Source organism: Aureobasidium pullulans (genome assembly GCF_000721785.1).
Source record: "Aureobasidium pullulans EXF-150 unplaced genomic scaffold scaffold_1, whole genome shotgun sequence".
In the NCBI taxonomy this organism is placed as follows: domain Eukaryota; kingdom Fungi; phylum Ascomycota; class Dothideomycetes; order Dothideales; family Saccotheciaceae; genus Aureobasidium; species Aureobasidium pullulans.
The window spans coordinates 4,034-18,536 of NW_021941021.1; the positions used below are offsets into that span (position 1 = coordinate 4,034).

The 14,503-nt window shown below is 45.4% G+C and overlaps 5 protein-coding genes across 5 annotated transcripts; 2 read left to right on the forward strand and 3 right to left on the reverse strand.

Moving 5' to 3' along the window:
• Positions 1 to 3,794: 3,794 nt before the first annotated feature.
• On the reverse strand, positions 3,795 to 5,145 carry M438DRAFT_370302 (Clavaminate synthase-like protein; the record flags this gene model as incomplete). Its single annotated transcript, XM_029908177.1, has 5 exons — positions 3,795 to 3,953; positions 4,005 to 4,416; positions 4,467 to 4,555; positions 4,604 to 5,027; positions 5,078 to 5,145. The coding sequence occupies 5 exons, from the start codon at positions 5,143 to 5,145 to the stop codon at positions 3,795 to 3,797; spliced, it is 1,152 nt and encodes a 383-aa protein (XP_029765231.1).
• A 477-nt stretch (positions 5,146 to 5,622) lies between these two features.
• Positions 5,623 to 6,087, forward strand: M438DRAFT_262240 (YjgF-like protein; the record flags this gene model as incomplete). The annotated part of the gene is made up of 3 exons (XM_029899807.1): positions 5,623 to 5,674; positions 5,723 to 5,875; positions 5,936 to 6,087. The coding sequence occupies 3 exons, from the start codon at positions 5,623 to 5,625 to the stop codon at positions 6,085 to 6,087; spliced, it is 357 nt and encodes a 118-aa protein (XP_029765232.1).
• A 508-nt stretch (positions 6,088 to 6,595) lies between these two features.
• M438DRAFT_330086 (Phosphoenolpyruvate/pyruvate domain-containing protein) lies at positions 6,596 to 7,564 on the reverse strand (the record flags this gene model as incomplete). The annotated part of the gene is made up of 4 exons (XM_029903278.1): positions 6,596 to 6,861; positions 6,914 to 7,149; positions 7,200 to 7,351; positions 7,403 to 7,564. The coding sequence occupies 4 exons, from the start codon at positions 7,562 to 7,564 to the stop codon at positions 6,596 to 6,598; spliced, it is 816 nt and encodes a 271-aa protein (XP_029765233.1).
• Positions 7,565 to 8,319: 755 nt separating this feature from the next.
• M438DRAFT_370305 (MFS general substrate transporter) lies at positions 8,320 to 9,845 on the forward strand (the record flags this gene model as incomplete). Its single annotated transcript, XM_029908178.1, has 6 exons — positions 8,320 to 8,437; positions 8,487 to 8,587; positions 8,635 to 8,792; positions 8,842 to 8,928; positions 8,978 to 9,303; positions 9,355 to 9,845. The coding sequence occupies 6 exons, from the start codon at positions 8,320 to 8,322 to the stop codon at positions 9,843 to 9,845; spliced, it is 1,281 nt and encodes a 426-aa protein (XP_029765234.1).
• Positions 9,846 to 12,921: 3,076 nt separating this feature from the next.
• On the reverse strand, positions 12,922 to 14,492 carry M438DRAFT_340891 (FAD/NAD(P)-binding domain-containing protein). The gene has a single exon (XM_029904360.1). The coding sequence runs from the start codon at positions 14,251 to 14,253 to the stop codon at positions 13,102 to 13,104; it is 1,152 nt and encodes a 383-aa protein (XP_029765235.1). The 5' UTR covers positions 14,254 to 14,492; the 3' UTR covers positions 12,922 to 13,101.
• Positions 14,493 to 14,503: the final 11 nt, after the last annotated feature.

The following is a 14,503-nucleotide window of genomic DNA, read 5'->3' on the forward strand; positions in this document are numbered from 1 at the left end:
CAGAAATTTAGAGTTAACTATAAGTATACCTTTGCGCCTACTTTAAGATATAACACTCTAAGAATCTTCTTTACAATAGTTGCAATCTAGGATCTTAAATGCCACTCTATTAATATTAACAATGCCTTTACTAAATCATTCTTAAAGGAAGACATCTATATAAAGGCACCTCCTAGAATGACTATACCTACTAGTTAGTGTCTTAAGGTCTGTAGAAGTCTATATAGACTTAAGTAGGCTGCAAGAGACTAGAATAAGAAGTGTACTCTCGAGTTATAAAAGCTAGGCTTTATGCAATTAGATGCTAACCCCTGCCTATTAACATATCCTAACAAGAATCTAATCCTTCTAGTTTATGTTAATGATATCCTTATTACCTTAAAGTCAATTAAGAGTATTAACTAGTTTAAGTCAGAATTTAGAAAAGTCTTTAAGATTAAAGACTTAGGAGAAGTTAAGAAGATCCTAGGAGTACAAGTCACTAGAGACAGAAAGAACAGAATTGTTAAATTAGATTAAGCACACTACATTAGAGAGATTCTCTCTATATATAGTATACAACAAGATAAAACAAGAAAGATAAGCACCCTAATAAATGGATATAACTCTATTAGGCTAGTAGAATAGGCTAATCTAAGAACTGATCAAAAGGGGTATTAGACATTAATTAGGAAGCTTATGTATCTTACTATTTTAACAAGACCTAACATTTCTTTTGCTCTTAGGAGACTAAGCTAGTACCTAGGAGATCCGGCTAAATTCTATATGTCTACTATAAGACATATCCTTAAATATCTAAGATTAACATAAGATTAAGGACTTACATTTAAGGGAATAAACTAGTCTAAACTAATAGGGTACTCTAATTCCGACTTTGCTTCTATAAGATCTAATAGACTATTAATTCTTAGGAATGTGTTTATAGTTGTAGATGGTCCTATTACTTAGATAAGCAAGAAGCAGAAATCTATAGCTACTTCTATAATGGATGCTAAATACATAGCAATGTGTGTAGCAGCAAAGCAGTTATAATGGATTATACTTACTTTAAGAGATATAGGCTCTACCTACCTTATAGGGGAAAGCGCATTCTAGCTAACACTTAAGTAGAAAATGAAGTACATAATTACTTCCCCTATTCTCATTAGAGGAGACAATTAAGCTGCCCTTAGTTTAGTAAGAGATGCACAAATCTCTAATAGGTTAAAATACATTAATGTAGCCTACTATTACTAGAGGGACCTCCTTAAGAAGAACAGGCTTAAGGTTAAGTTTGTAGGAACAAATGACATAATTGCTAATAGCCTTATAAAGCCATTAAATAAGTCTCTATTTAAGAGGTTTGTTAGTTTACTAGGCATGCAGTAATGTGTGTATAGTCCTAAGTGGGAGAGTTAAAAATAGTGCAGTCCTAGTACACTTATAGGAGTTGTAACTCTATTGCAATAAGGTAAGGTTCTATTGTAGATAGGTCTATAATAGACTATAACAAGGAAAGGGATAATAAGGTTAGCTTAGCACCCTAACGCCTTAGCAAAGTAGGATGTCCTAGACAGATTGCGCCTATAGATACTCTTCTTCTCTTTAATTAATTACTACGCCATATACTATTAGTACGCTTTTACTAGAAAAGGTCGCGTCTCCACCTTCGGTTAATTCTATAGGCTCTAGGATTACTTCCCTACGCTAGCTAGAGTATTTTATGCACCCGTTGCACGACTTATTTTAACTTAGACAATAATACCCGCTATAGTTAAAATATGCTACGGCATGTATCCTACCGGCCCTTTATACTGCTATACGTAGGAATACCCCGAAGTTGTCGAATAGAGTAGCTAAGCTAATATGCCTCTTAATCTATACCTTTAATATAGTAAACGAGAGCTCGATAGGGCTAAGATCTAGCGAGTACAGTAGTAAGAACTCGAGCTCGTACCTAGCTATAGTTACTACCTTATAAACCTCTATAGATTAGTAAATAGAGGCATTATCTATAACTAATATTAATCTTAGAGGCACCTACGGTAGTACGTCCTCTACGAGCTATACGTAGAAGATCTCTATGTTAATACCTCCTTAATAGATTAAAGGGTTACTAACGTAGCTATCTATAGTTATTACTAGTAATATTAACTACCTCTCGCTCCTCTTTATCGACTTAAACTTATAGTAAGTAAGGCCCTTTAGACTCTAGCCGTACTTCCTTAAGCTAGTACGCTTATTAGCGCTACTCTCGTCGATAAATATAAGGCGCTATCTACTCTAAAACATGCGCCTACTACGCTAGAGTACCCTTAGCGGTTTACTTCTTTTAAGAGCCTTCTTCTTAGCCTTCTTCCTTAACTACTTCCTCCGCCGTAATAGGTTCTATATAGAGCTTAAGTAGAGCGCTACGTCGAACTTATTAAGAATAAAGTCCTAAACTTTATCGAGGTACGCGGAGGGTCGGCTAGCGAGGTATTAGAGCATAAACTAATTAATTACTAGTTAGTTACGCGCGCGCTTAGTTCCTTACCTTATTACGCTTACCTCCTTAGCCTTATTACTTAGTAACTTTAGATAACCTCGAACGCCGCTAGGGGGTAGATATAGCTCGCTATACTTATTTAGCGCCTTTAAGAGTCTATATACCGTCGTACGACTAAGTTAGAGCGTCCTAATAATGCTATTAGCACTCTAGCTAGTAGCATGGAGCGTAAGAAGCTAATTTTAAACAAATTCGGGCAATAGAGCAGGCATAGTTTCTCATAGATTACAATTTACTATGGTACCGTCACTAAATAGACAAATTTAGAGGAATTAACCGTGCTTCGCGACCCCGTAACGCTTAGTCCCAATGATTTCTAAAAGGACAGTAACTATATGCAGTAGCCTGGCGCCATCGCAATCTTCCAAGTTATCTAAAGTAGTTACATGGATGATGCATACAATATGCCATGTTGAAAAGGAAAAGTACTAGTGATGCGTTTCTGGTCGCTCGAGACAATGAAGTGGTCGACCAAGTCACCAATTCTTGTGTGCAAGCACGAGTCTTAATAACGTCTTCGCATCCGAAAGCCTTACTAAGGTCAGTGGCTCTGGCCTTACCTTGCCTTACGGTTATCTTAATGGCCCTAAGTTGGATTGCCAATCTAGGACACGAGATGACGCTGATGCACAAAGATGATGTTGCCACCATTAAGTATGTGTTGGCGCTTGCAAACACCCAAGTATCGTGGTCTGCGTCGGGACGAGAGCTAAGAAACCGGGGTAGACGATTACTCCCTGGCATCGTACCACGTTGCCGATATAGCTCTCGGAATGGTCGCTAGGCTAAATTCGAACCCTCAATAGAAAAAGATTTATGTTCCGGTTTTAGGGGTGATTGAGGATTTAAAAGCTCGTCGTTGGCAAATCTGCATGATAGGGAGCACACTGCTCACTATCATGCATGGCCGAAAGTCGTAGCAAGCGCTCCGCTCGCGTGTTTCACGCGTCCATGATGTAATCCTTCCTCCTTCACAACACTTTCTTCATTCATTCATTCATTCATTCATTCATTAAATACCTCACTCGGATTCGATATTGCGACGTCTGTTATCACACGTCGTCTTCTGACAACAAACTGCAGACACTGACTTTAATAGCGACCCAAATATTGCAATTGACGAGCTTAAGCCCTCAACGCGAATGCGAGACATGTCCGACAATACGCGTGAAATTCAGTGCCGGTTTCGGTAATGATACGATGAATGAGGACTTCTTGATTATATTTTTCCAACTGGCACACTCAGACCCGACCCGATCATCCTCGTCTACACCGGCAAAAGCACCTTGACACCCATGTATTCGCGCTGCTGCATCAATTTTCCTTCCATCAAGACCTGGTCCGCACCAATTCTGTTACGCTGATCATCGGTGGGATCAGTCGCCTCTGCAATCTGGATCTCTCGCCACTGTTGGTTGGTTGGAATCTGGACGTTGTCAGTAATCTCATAGGCAACCCGCCAGACGATGTCACTCACTGGGAAGCCAAGATCCATTACTCGTTTGAACTTTCTGTAAACACCTTGATCTTCAACGCAGCCCTCTCTTTGGATCAGCGGCGACTCAATAGCGGGAGTCATTCTCAGATGGCCAACGCTTGACTGGAATTGAACGAAGGACAAGCGCTCTTCTTGAAGCTGATCGGCGGGAGGAGAGAACACGCGATGTCTGGTTGCTTTGAAATGTCCACCGGACACAATCTCAAGAGTCTCGCCGATGTTGATGACAAGTGCACCTGGACGGTAAGGAGCGTAGTGCCACTGATCATCCTTGCCCCAAATTTGGAGACAAGAAATGGGTACCGAGAAGAGTAGGGTAGTCAGACCGAAGTCAGTGTGACCGTGCATTCTGATGTTCTTGGACTTCTCGAGTATTTTCTCATTGACTGGTCTGAACAAAGCATGGCGAAGTATCCCTCGCCTGATGGGGAGCCGTGTGACTGGACGTTGTTCCAAAGCCAATCGTCTGGCAGCTCGAGAACACGAGAGAAGAGTGTGAGCAGGCGCCGATTGACGGATTTGGTTAAGTACTGTGATTCTGTCAGGATGGACCTTTGTCATGAATGCTCAAAGCGTACCTCAGAGAAAGCCCTGATCTCGTCCATGAAAGGAAGAACGCATGCAGGCAAAAGATCATCATTCTCCCACTGTTCCTTGTACCAGTTGAACTGGTTGATCCCGTCCTTTTGTTGACGATGTCTCTTGAAGCCGTACTCGTGTTTCCAACCAGCCCATCTTCCAGTAGACGGATGGAAAAGAAGTCGCTCTTTGTCTTCCTCAGAGATGTTGTTGAAGAGGTAGTGTGCAATGGAGAATTGACGGTGGAGTTGCTCGAGACTGATTCCATAGTTCTCCAGGAACAAGAATCCGTCCTCTCTGATCGCTCTCTTTACATCGGAGACCAATTCTTGTTGTGCTTTCTCGTCGCCGTCGAGCTTGGACAGGTCGATGGTCTCCAGCTCGGCGAAGTTGTGCTTCTCCTTGGTTGCCGGAGGAGGGATCCTGCACAGAGGTCAGCTCTGATGATATCGTGAATCTTGTAAAGTGCTCACCATTGAGGAACGGATGGCTTGTCAGCCATAGATGGGGAAGGAGGATTGAAAGGCGCGGTCTTGGCCATGTTGAAGATGCTGAACGATTGTGAAGCCGATGTGTTCTGCCATCATCAATGGGTACCAGCGAAATCACCTTTATAATACATCTTGCAACGTGCTGACTTTGGTATACCTACCGTATCGCTATCAGATCTTCGTACTCCTCCGGTGGTTCACGAACGCATGGCATGTGGGGGAGGAGCCCTGGGCTGCTTCGGGCTCCCTTCTCAATCGATTACCCCATACACCGGAGAGGTTTCGCCTATCAGCGGGGCGGGAGGAGCTCCTCCCACATGCACCTGCGACACAAACTCGGAGGAGCATACTTGTCATTGATAGCCCATCACACCTCTTGTGAGTAATGAATTGTATGAATTACCCCGATGGAGGGGTGGTTTAATATATAGCACCGTCTTGTGAGTATAGGATAATCAACCATTCCTCAATTCCACTCCGTCAAATCTATCCTTCCAAAGAACATCCTTCTTTCCACATCATACATCATGTCTCGAGAACTCATCTCTTCCGCTGAATTCCCTCCTAAGCCTCACAACTGTAAGTCCTTCAACTGACAAAAAAAAGTACGTTGGTTAACATGCCTAGGCCCTGCCGTCAAAGTACCAGGTCTGGTCTTCGTCGCCGGCCAAACATCCGCAGATCCCGATATCAAAAAAGCCACCCGCACCGTCTTGGAGAACCTAAAGAAAGTCCTCGAGTTGGCTGGAAGTAGTATGGAGCAGGTTGTCAAGTACAATGGTGAGTGCAACTTGTTCTTTTGTAAGAGATGGAAAGGGAAATGCTGACAAGTTACAACAGTTTATCTCGCAGACATGAAGGATTTCGCCGCGATGAATGAGGTGTATATTGATTTCTTGCCTCCTAACCCGCCTTCGAGGACTTGTATTGCTGCTGCGGCACTGCCGGGTGCGGGCACGATTGTGGAGATTGAATGTATTGCTCAAGCCTAAGATATGGGAAACAAAAATAGAATATAGTTATACTTAGTTCTGGCTACTGTATGGTCTCATGTGTCTTCTGCAATCTGTGTGTATATTCTTCTGTCCTGAGATGTTAATCGCGCATCTACAATCTATTCAAAATGTTCGGTCTCGCGATTGCATAGTGTCATCTGCATCACATGGTATAGTCGACTTCTTTCGGAAAGGCGTAAACCAAGTTGGAACTACCTGAGGCAAAAACATATCTGGTGTGCAAGTCAAACAGCACAAGACAGCCCAAGATACAATCTCAAGCCGATGGCTGGAAGAGATGGGGCTAAATCGTCATCTTCAAAACATGATCTACGAAGTGTCAGAGATGACTTGTTGACGATGTACGCAACATCGCAATTTTCCAGTATCCAGAACTTGTACTCCTCAACTGTACTCAAGCATCCGTACCTCACAACGCAACACTAAATTTTGGAAGGACTTCGTAACTTTTTGAACATCTGGAACGTTTCATACAGCTTTTTATCTATTGTCCCTTGACACATGCGATCTGAGCAGTGTACCAGTTGCTGATTGCCTTGGTATCACCAGTGATAGCGACAGAATCAAACTGCTTCGCAGCCTCAACGGCCAGAGGACCATCGTTGACCAATCTTCCGACCCATTTTCCGTTCTTCCTGGCAGCAGCAACAATCTTCTGGATGGCGTCAACGAACTCTGGCTCGTCGCCTCTAGCAGGGGTATAGCCAAGCACTGATTGCGCAAGATCGTTGGGCCCAATAAACAGATAGTCTAGACCATGTCAGCTCAAGGAATTCATCACAGCGGCCAAGATGCCACTTACCAACACCAGGAACAGCGGCAATCTCATCAACATTGGCCACGCCCTCCTTTGTCTCGATTTGTACGATTGTCAGAAGAGTCTCGTTGGCGGTCTTCATGTACTCGGGTGTCGTCAAGCCGTGGCCGATAGCAGGGAAAGCTGATCCTTGTCCGCGAAGTCCGAGAGGAGGAAACTTCGAATAGCGTACAACGCTCTCTGCGTCGGTGGCTGTGTTCACCATAGGCACCATGAGGCCACTGCACTGTGTCAGCCGTAGTACGGAGTAGTGAAAACGCGATGGCCTTACTGAGCACCAGTGTCCAACGCCCGCTTGAGGATGTCTGGTGAGAAGCCACGAACGCGGATGCTCGGAGAGACGCCCATTGATGAAATGGCGGCTACAGAGTTGTGCATAGAGTCGTCGCCAATATGTCCGTGTTCACAATCGACAATAACACCCTGTTAACGTCAGACTACATTGTTCAAGCAAAGTTATTGTACATTACTTACGTCCAAGCCGGTCATGGCGACGATTTGAGCATGTCGTACTGATGGAATAGCGATAAAGGTCATCAATGCCAATTCATGTTTGCGGAGGGCGTTCAAGAGTCGGAGACGAGGATTCTGCACGGGAGTTGTGTGGGCAGTGTAGTTTTGAGTTTGGATCGCCATTGTGGATGTTTGATAATGTTGCGGTTACTGTGTGAAGAAAGCGAAGTTGTAGCCAAGTCAAGTGCGTTGAGGATGAATGTTCAATCCTCCCAGGAGATGCCATCGTTCTATATTCTTTCGAAATTCCTGTTGAACTGCCTGCTATGATAGACGGTCGTCCTTCTTGTTGGCAGACAGGAGGAGGTTTGGGAGGACAAGGAAGGGGAGAAGCTGGAGAGGAGCTCCTCCTTTCGGCGGCCCCGTTTTTGGCTTCGCCGGCGTCGCAGCCCTTGGCCGCCCGAGGGCACCCGAGACCGTGCCACTCCTCAGGAACAGCCCTGCTCCTCCGTCCTCCTCAACCTTCCCAGTATCCGTCAAAAGCCGTTTCTTATCGCTGAATAGTCTCACAAAGTATACGCGTTATGACTTTGAATTTACCAGATACCGATCTTGGCCTGTCGTGGATGCCCCTGAGAGGAGCTGACCTAACCGAAGAGACTCAGAGGACAGAACACCCTGTACCGCATTTCAATCACTGTACTGCTATCCAGTATGCCTGAACAACCACACTCTTATCGCATCCCTCGTTGTCACAAGCCACAAGTTGTTGTATATAAAGTTCAACTTGATCTTCACTCCTTTTTCTAGTTTGACTTCGATACCATACAGTGAACAAAATGTCGAACACTTACCCAGACAAATTCGACTCGGCCAGTAACAAGAATGTCGTACCAGATGAAGCCATTGGAATCGTTGAGGACTTCCCTCCAGTACCAATGCCCGACAGTCTACAGCACTACACAGAAGCGGAACTCAAAGAGATTGAGAAGAGACTGGAACGAAAGGCCGATTTCACCATCATGCCAATCGTCGGCATCCTCTATATCCTCAACTGTTTGTCTCCACCCCTATATCGAAGCCGGTGCATGCTAATGTAAACCAGATATCGATCGTCAAAATCTGGCCGCCGCTAAGTTGCAAGGCATCATGGAAGATCTCAACATGAGCACAACCGAGTTTGCTACAGCAGTTTCGATCCTGTTTGTAGGATATCTGCCATTCCAGATTCCTTCGAACTTGATCCTTTCCAGCATTACACCACCTACGAATCTCTTCTCGCTGTCCGAGTCATCCTTGGAGCAGTCGAAGCTGTCTTTTTCCCTGGTGTAATCTACCTGCTTTCCAGTTGGTACACAAAGCGAGAACTCGGAAAGAGATTTGCTGGTCTGTACATCGCTCAGCAAGTCGGGTAAGTGAGGTCTTGAACGTCGTTTGGTAACAGCTCTGACTCTATGCAGAAATGCCTTCGGTGGCCTGATCGCTGCTGGTATTTTGAAGCTAGACGGTGTTCATGGCATCCGTGGATGGCGCTGGCTTTTCATCATGTAAGTTTGCCCCATCTCTTGCATGTTTTTCATCTTCTGACTTGATCAGTGAGGGCGCTGCCACCGTTGGTGTGGGCCTCTTCTGCGTCTTCTTCCTGCCTGAATATCCCTACAACGCACGCATGCTCAAGCCAGTAGAAAGAGACTTGGCTGTTTGGAGACTCGAGCGAGAAGCGGGTGCCAGTGAGGCTAACGAAGACATCGGCACTCTGAAAGGCTTCCTTCTCGGTCTCCAGGACCCAAAGCTTTACGTGATCATCTTTATGAACATGATGTCTCAGGTCCAAGGCTCGATTGCGAACTTCTTCCCTTCGATTGTCAACACTCTCGGCTACGGTCACTACGAGACTCTCCTGCTCACCGCACCTCCTTATGGTAAGTTCATACATCCAGAAGCAAGCAACGATCAAAGCTAATCCCTCCCAGTCCTCGCCGGCATCGTCTACTTCATCATAACCTGGTACTCCGACCGCACAAACAACATGTACCGTGTCATCCTCACCTGCATCTGCATCGCCTGCGCCACCTACATAATCGCCATCAGCACTTTAAACACCGCCGCCCGCTACACAGCAATGATGCTCATGCCCTTTTCCTCCGTCGGACCCCAACTCATGCTCTACAAGATCATAAACCAACATTTGCCCCGTCCCATCGCCAAAAGAGCTGGCGCTGTCGCTATGACGAATGCCATCGGTGGTATCTCCAATATTTGGATGAGTTATTTGTTTATCGGGGCGCCGCACTATTATCCGGCGTTTAGGGCGCTCTTTGCCGCCGCGATGGTGTTTTTAGTGACGATTACTAGGTATAGGTTTTATGTATTAAGGGAAAATAAGAAGTTAGATAAGGGTGGGGAGGTAGCGCAAAGGGCTATAAGGCATGGTATTACGCAGCAGCAACTCCAGATAGGATAGCGCTATAAGGGTCTTTAAGGTGTTAATGAGAACAAGATTAGAACAGTGTAATAGATATGTACACGATAGCGAATGTAACTACAGCGTTAAGTGTTTCTAAGATGATGGAAGTCTACACATACACGGAGTGATTCGTATCGATTGCGAGATATTGTTTTCAGTTATTAGAAGCTTAAGTAGCATCATCTAGCTCTTTTAAACTATTCGTAACAAGCCGACTAATGCACTAATTCTTCCTCCGCTTAAACACCACGTTCATCCATTAATACATGTCCTATTTGTTACTAGTACCGATGATCTCCGCGGGCTTCTAGCACTCTACTAATACTAGCTACTAACCTATTAAAGCTACTTTAAACGTAAAGACGGTTACCTACGGTGCTTTATCGTAAACAGCATGTTCTTAACTAAGAAGTCGTAGGAAGTAATTAATGTACGATTCTAATGAAGCGATAGCTTGTACGGAAGGCGAGATCTCCTAAGACATGCTAAGGTAGGTACTACGAGGTGTTAGCCGTAATGAATAGTAGCTACATATAGTTAAGAACTTACGCTGCTGCAAACGCTGCATTAAGACTAGCCTCTATAACTCCATTAGTATAAGTATGGGACTAATGTAGAAGCTTAATCATTACTATATGCCATGTTAACTTTATAAGAACGGCCATTAGATCTTTATCTAAGAACTTCTCTACTAGAGGCTTAAAAGCTAATAGACTTACATTTAAAGCGTTAAAACGTTTAAAGCAGAGCCGACCTGTTATTATTGTCTAGCTAGAAAGTTCTCGAGCGCTGCTTAGCAAGAAGAGAATAATGATTAAGGCACTATAAGGCTCTAGAGTAGAGACATCGAAGGATGTGTTAGACGACAGACAATCCTATATAGTTATAACATATTTGGTCGGCGATCTCGAGTTTTGTCGAGTTAATGCTTAGTAAGCCTACTAGGTTAAGGATGTACATTTCTAGATCTGCTCGGAACATAGAAGGTCGTATTTAATCTTAAGGTAAGAAAGAAGTCGTAGTTGTAAGAGTGTATTATACCAATATACGTCTAACTAGTTAATAGCGTACAAAGTCCTACATAACCTTGTTAGTCTTAATTCGTTTATTAGGCCATCGAATGCAACTACCTCTTATGGCTTTCGTAGCGAATGAATTGTTTCTAGAGAGCGTCTAGGTCCTCTATCGCACTTAAATGGACGGTAAGAGGCTCCGTTAGACCGTAACGTCTTACGAGCTAGACGACCGTTAGACTTAAAGAAGCTAGAGCTATTATTTTAGCTTACCTTAACCGATTTGTAGTGCATCTGCAGTCTAATAGTAGTATCCTAACCTACAGAATACATTGCAGCATACAACTCTAATAGCAAATAAGCTTATATAGTGTAAATGTTCCTTACAAAGAGGGGTCCTTCTAATGTCTCTAATTAGCTTAGGAGCTCTATGCCGCGCTTAAAGGCCTACGCAGCAATACTATAGTACATCTCGTCCTCCGTGTCGAACTGTAAGCCTACGCTAAGCATGCCCATAAGCAATGCTTCCGGCAAGTGTGTAAAGTCGAATGTAGGATAGTAAATAAACGGTAGGGAGGGTAAAACATGTCGAAAGTAGAGATCGCACCCTTTCTATATCAATTCCCTAGGAAAAAGTACATGTGTGCGCATAGCTTCTGTAGGCTTATGTTGCATTTGACGTCGTGCTTCATCCGCTGGCGACAAGTAGACATTGTTTGACTGAAGCATATTAGGCACAGGCCTAGAGTCAGATCGGATCTCTAGGTTAGCTAGATCATCGCCTAATAGAGATGGTGTTCGAGGATACGGCTAGGCAACACCGGTTAACCCGTTCTCCATGCCATCTGGGCTTATCCCAGGATGGTCGAAAGTTCCCGCAACCTTATGTCTCTCTATCAATACATGACTGCCCGATGCTTCGGTCGAGATTTCGGTGATGCCCAAGCTGTCGTCTGCTTCGACGTTGCACTCCGGGTCAACTTCGCATTGCGGATGCTGTTTCTTGATGTGCCGCTTCCTCAGATCCCTCCTCGAAAAGAGTCTGTCGCAGTAGAAGCACGGATGCTTTGTGTTGCCGGCGGATGTACGATGTAACAGCAGATGCCGTTTGAGGTTTTCCTTACTTCGGTGAGCAGAGGTTCAGACCTTGGAAACGGTCTTCAACGAACATGACGAGTAAATCTGGACTTGCATGTCACGCATTGGAATGGCTGCAATGCTCGTTTATCCATGACCGACTTGGCGATGGAGCTATGACCCTGATTCTTCGATTGAGCACGTCCTGGACTCCTGCGGAGTTGGAGTATGGGGCTGCACGGTCCTGGGATGTGAGATGTTGCGTGATGTGATCAAGGGCCGGTGGGAGTGCATCTATTAATGAGAGAGGAGCTCCTCCCAGGTCTTATCGTGTTCCCCGCATGAGATGAACGAAGCCCTATCTCTCGGCAGATAGGCATTTGATGGAACCTCGTGGCGGGGAACAGTCTGTGTTCGACTCATCCTTTTGTTCTCGCCGATTGTTACTGTCAGGCAAATGTCTTTGGAACTAGGAAATGTAAGGTCTGATGGCTTGAAGTAGGTTTTGGGTTACGATGGATCAAGAAGAAGTTCGCCTTGTCGCGGCAACGGGAGGACTGCAAATACCATGACAATTAGTATTGTAGAGTCCAGGTAGTCACACCGTAAAACCCCTGTGTAGTCGCGTAGAAAGAAGACAAGAAGAGATGGAAGGAGAACCAGCAACGCGGACCTCACGCACGCGTCTTCGATGACGTCGGCGTATATGAAGCCTATTAGAAGCCTTTAGATTATATCTATCATACAAACAATGCTCTATCGATGGTTCTCGATGCTGAACGACCACGTCGAGTCTTTAAATGCTTGTAAAGGGAGGCACCCTGATTGAAGCTCTCCTGGACAAAAGTCGTAGTCAGCGTGTTATCGACGCGTCGGATGATGTCATTCGGACCCAGCTCTCACTCCACAACATTTTTTGACATTTCGATACGTTTTCGCTTTTCTTTGTTTTCAACCTGCTATGGTACAGATGAGTATCAATACATACTACTGACCATGATATGGTGAGATGTCCACGCTGCCGCGGCATACCTCGAGCGAGAGCAAGCTCTTTGCTGTCGGCTTTCACCGCCGGGGTATCAATCACACATTGCTACGAATGCAAGCTGGAACATAGCCTGGGGAAAGCCATGAATTAAGCTATGTGTCCTTGAAGTGCCACTTCAAAGCTGAGCTCTCAAATCCGGAGCAGAAGCTACGTCCACCTCTGCCGGCCATCGACGCTCGACATCACGCTGACAGTCAAACGACATCAACCAACTCCCGACGCCATTTCTTCTCCAAGCTAATGGATCATCACCCTCCTTCATTTCCACCGGTAACTCGACATTCGCAACACCATTGGCCATAACCTCTGCCTCTAGCTTCTCGAACAGGCGAAATCTGTCGTCTCGAGCTTGCTGTTCGGGACCGTCCTCGAAGTGATATAGCTCTTGCTGAAGGTTGCCCCTCTCTACGATACTTTCGGTTCGGAAACGTCTGCAATTTTCGTACACTTCCAAGGCCTTTTTCTTTTCCTGACATGAGCGGCCCTTGATCTTACTCAAGCAGAAACCGAGTGCTGCGCCATCTTCTAGTGACATGCCGGCTCCTGATGCCAGATACGGCAAAGTAGCGTGCACGCAATCTCCGAGGAGGACGAATGTCGCGTCTTCATTAGACCATGATGACTCCAGGCCGGCTCGGAAACATAACTTCCACTTCTGTACGGACTGACACAGCGCAAGCAGCTTCGGTATCCGCGGGTCCCAATCTTTGTACAGCTCGATCATCTCTTCTACGTTGCCGTCCAGAGTTGTGGCGTCGGCTGGCATGTCATCAGGAACGAGTAGCACCATGTTGAAAAGCTCGCCATCCCGAAGAACATAGTTGACCGCATGAGCTTTCGGACCCATCCAGTATCGGACCTTATGCGGCTTTTGGAGAAGTGGTGCCAGCTCCGGATCATCCTTCATGGCTTTGGTGTCGAGAAGAACACGATATGCAAGGTCGCCGGTTGGTGTAGGAGGACTCGACGTGCCGAGCAAGAGCTCACGACACGTGGAGAATATGCCGTCGGCACCAACAACAAGATCAGCAACCATACGCTTACCAGACTTCAACAAGACGGTAGCTGTATCTTTGCCGTCTTCTTCATACTTGATATCAATGACCCTGGCGTTGATGGAAAAGCTAGCTCCAAGTTCTTGGGCTCGGTCCAGTAAAGCTTTGTGCAAGTCGGCGCGGTGGAAGTCCCAGAAGGGGCTACCATACTCTGCGGTAGCGTCCTCAAAGTTCATCGAAGACAGTCTCTCGCCCTTCCAACCCAGCATCATACACTCATCTGGAAAGGTGGCATGGCGAAGAAGTCTCTCCTCCAGACCCCATTGGATAAGTACGCGAGAGCTGTTGGGCAGTACCTGGATGCCTGCACCGACTTCGGCGATTTTTGAGGCACTTTCCAGGACGTGTACATTGTGGCCAGCCAACAAGAGTGAGATGGCTGCACCGAGACCACCTAAACCTGCTCCGACGATGATGATCTACTTATGATTCAGTTATCTGAACTTGCTCCCATCGATATTT

Excerpts from the sequence above, each read along its gene's own strand:
- M438DRAFT_340891 (XM_029904360.1), bottom strand. The coding sequence starts at position 14,253 with ATGATGCTGGGTTGGAAGGGCGAGAGACTGTCTTCGATGAACTTTGAG.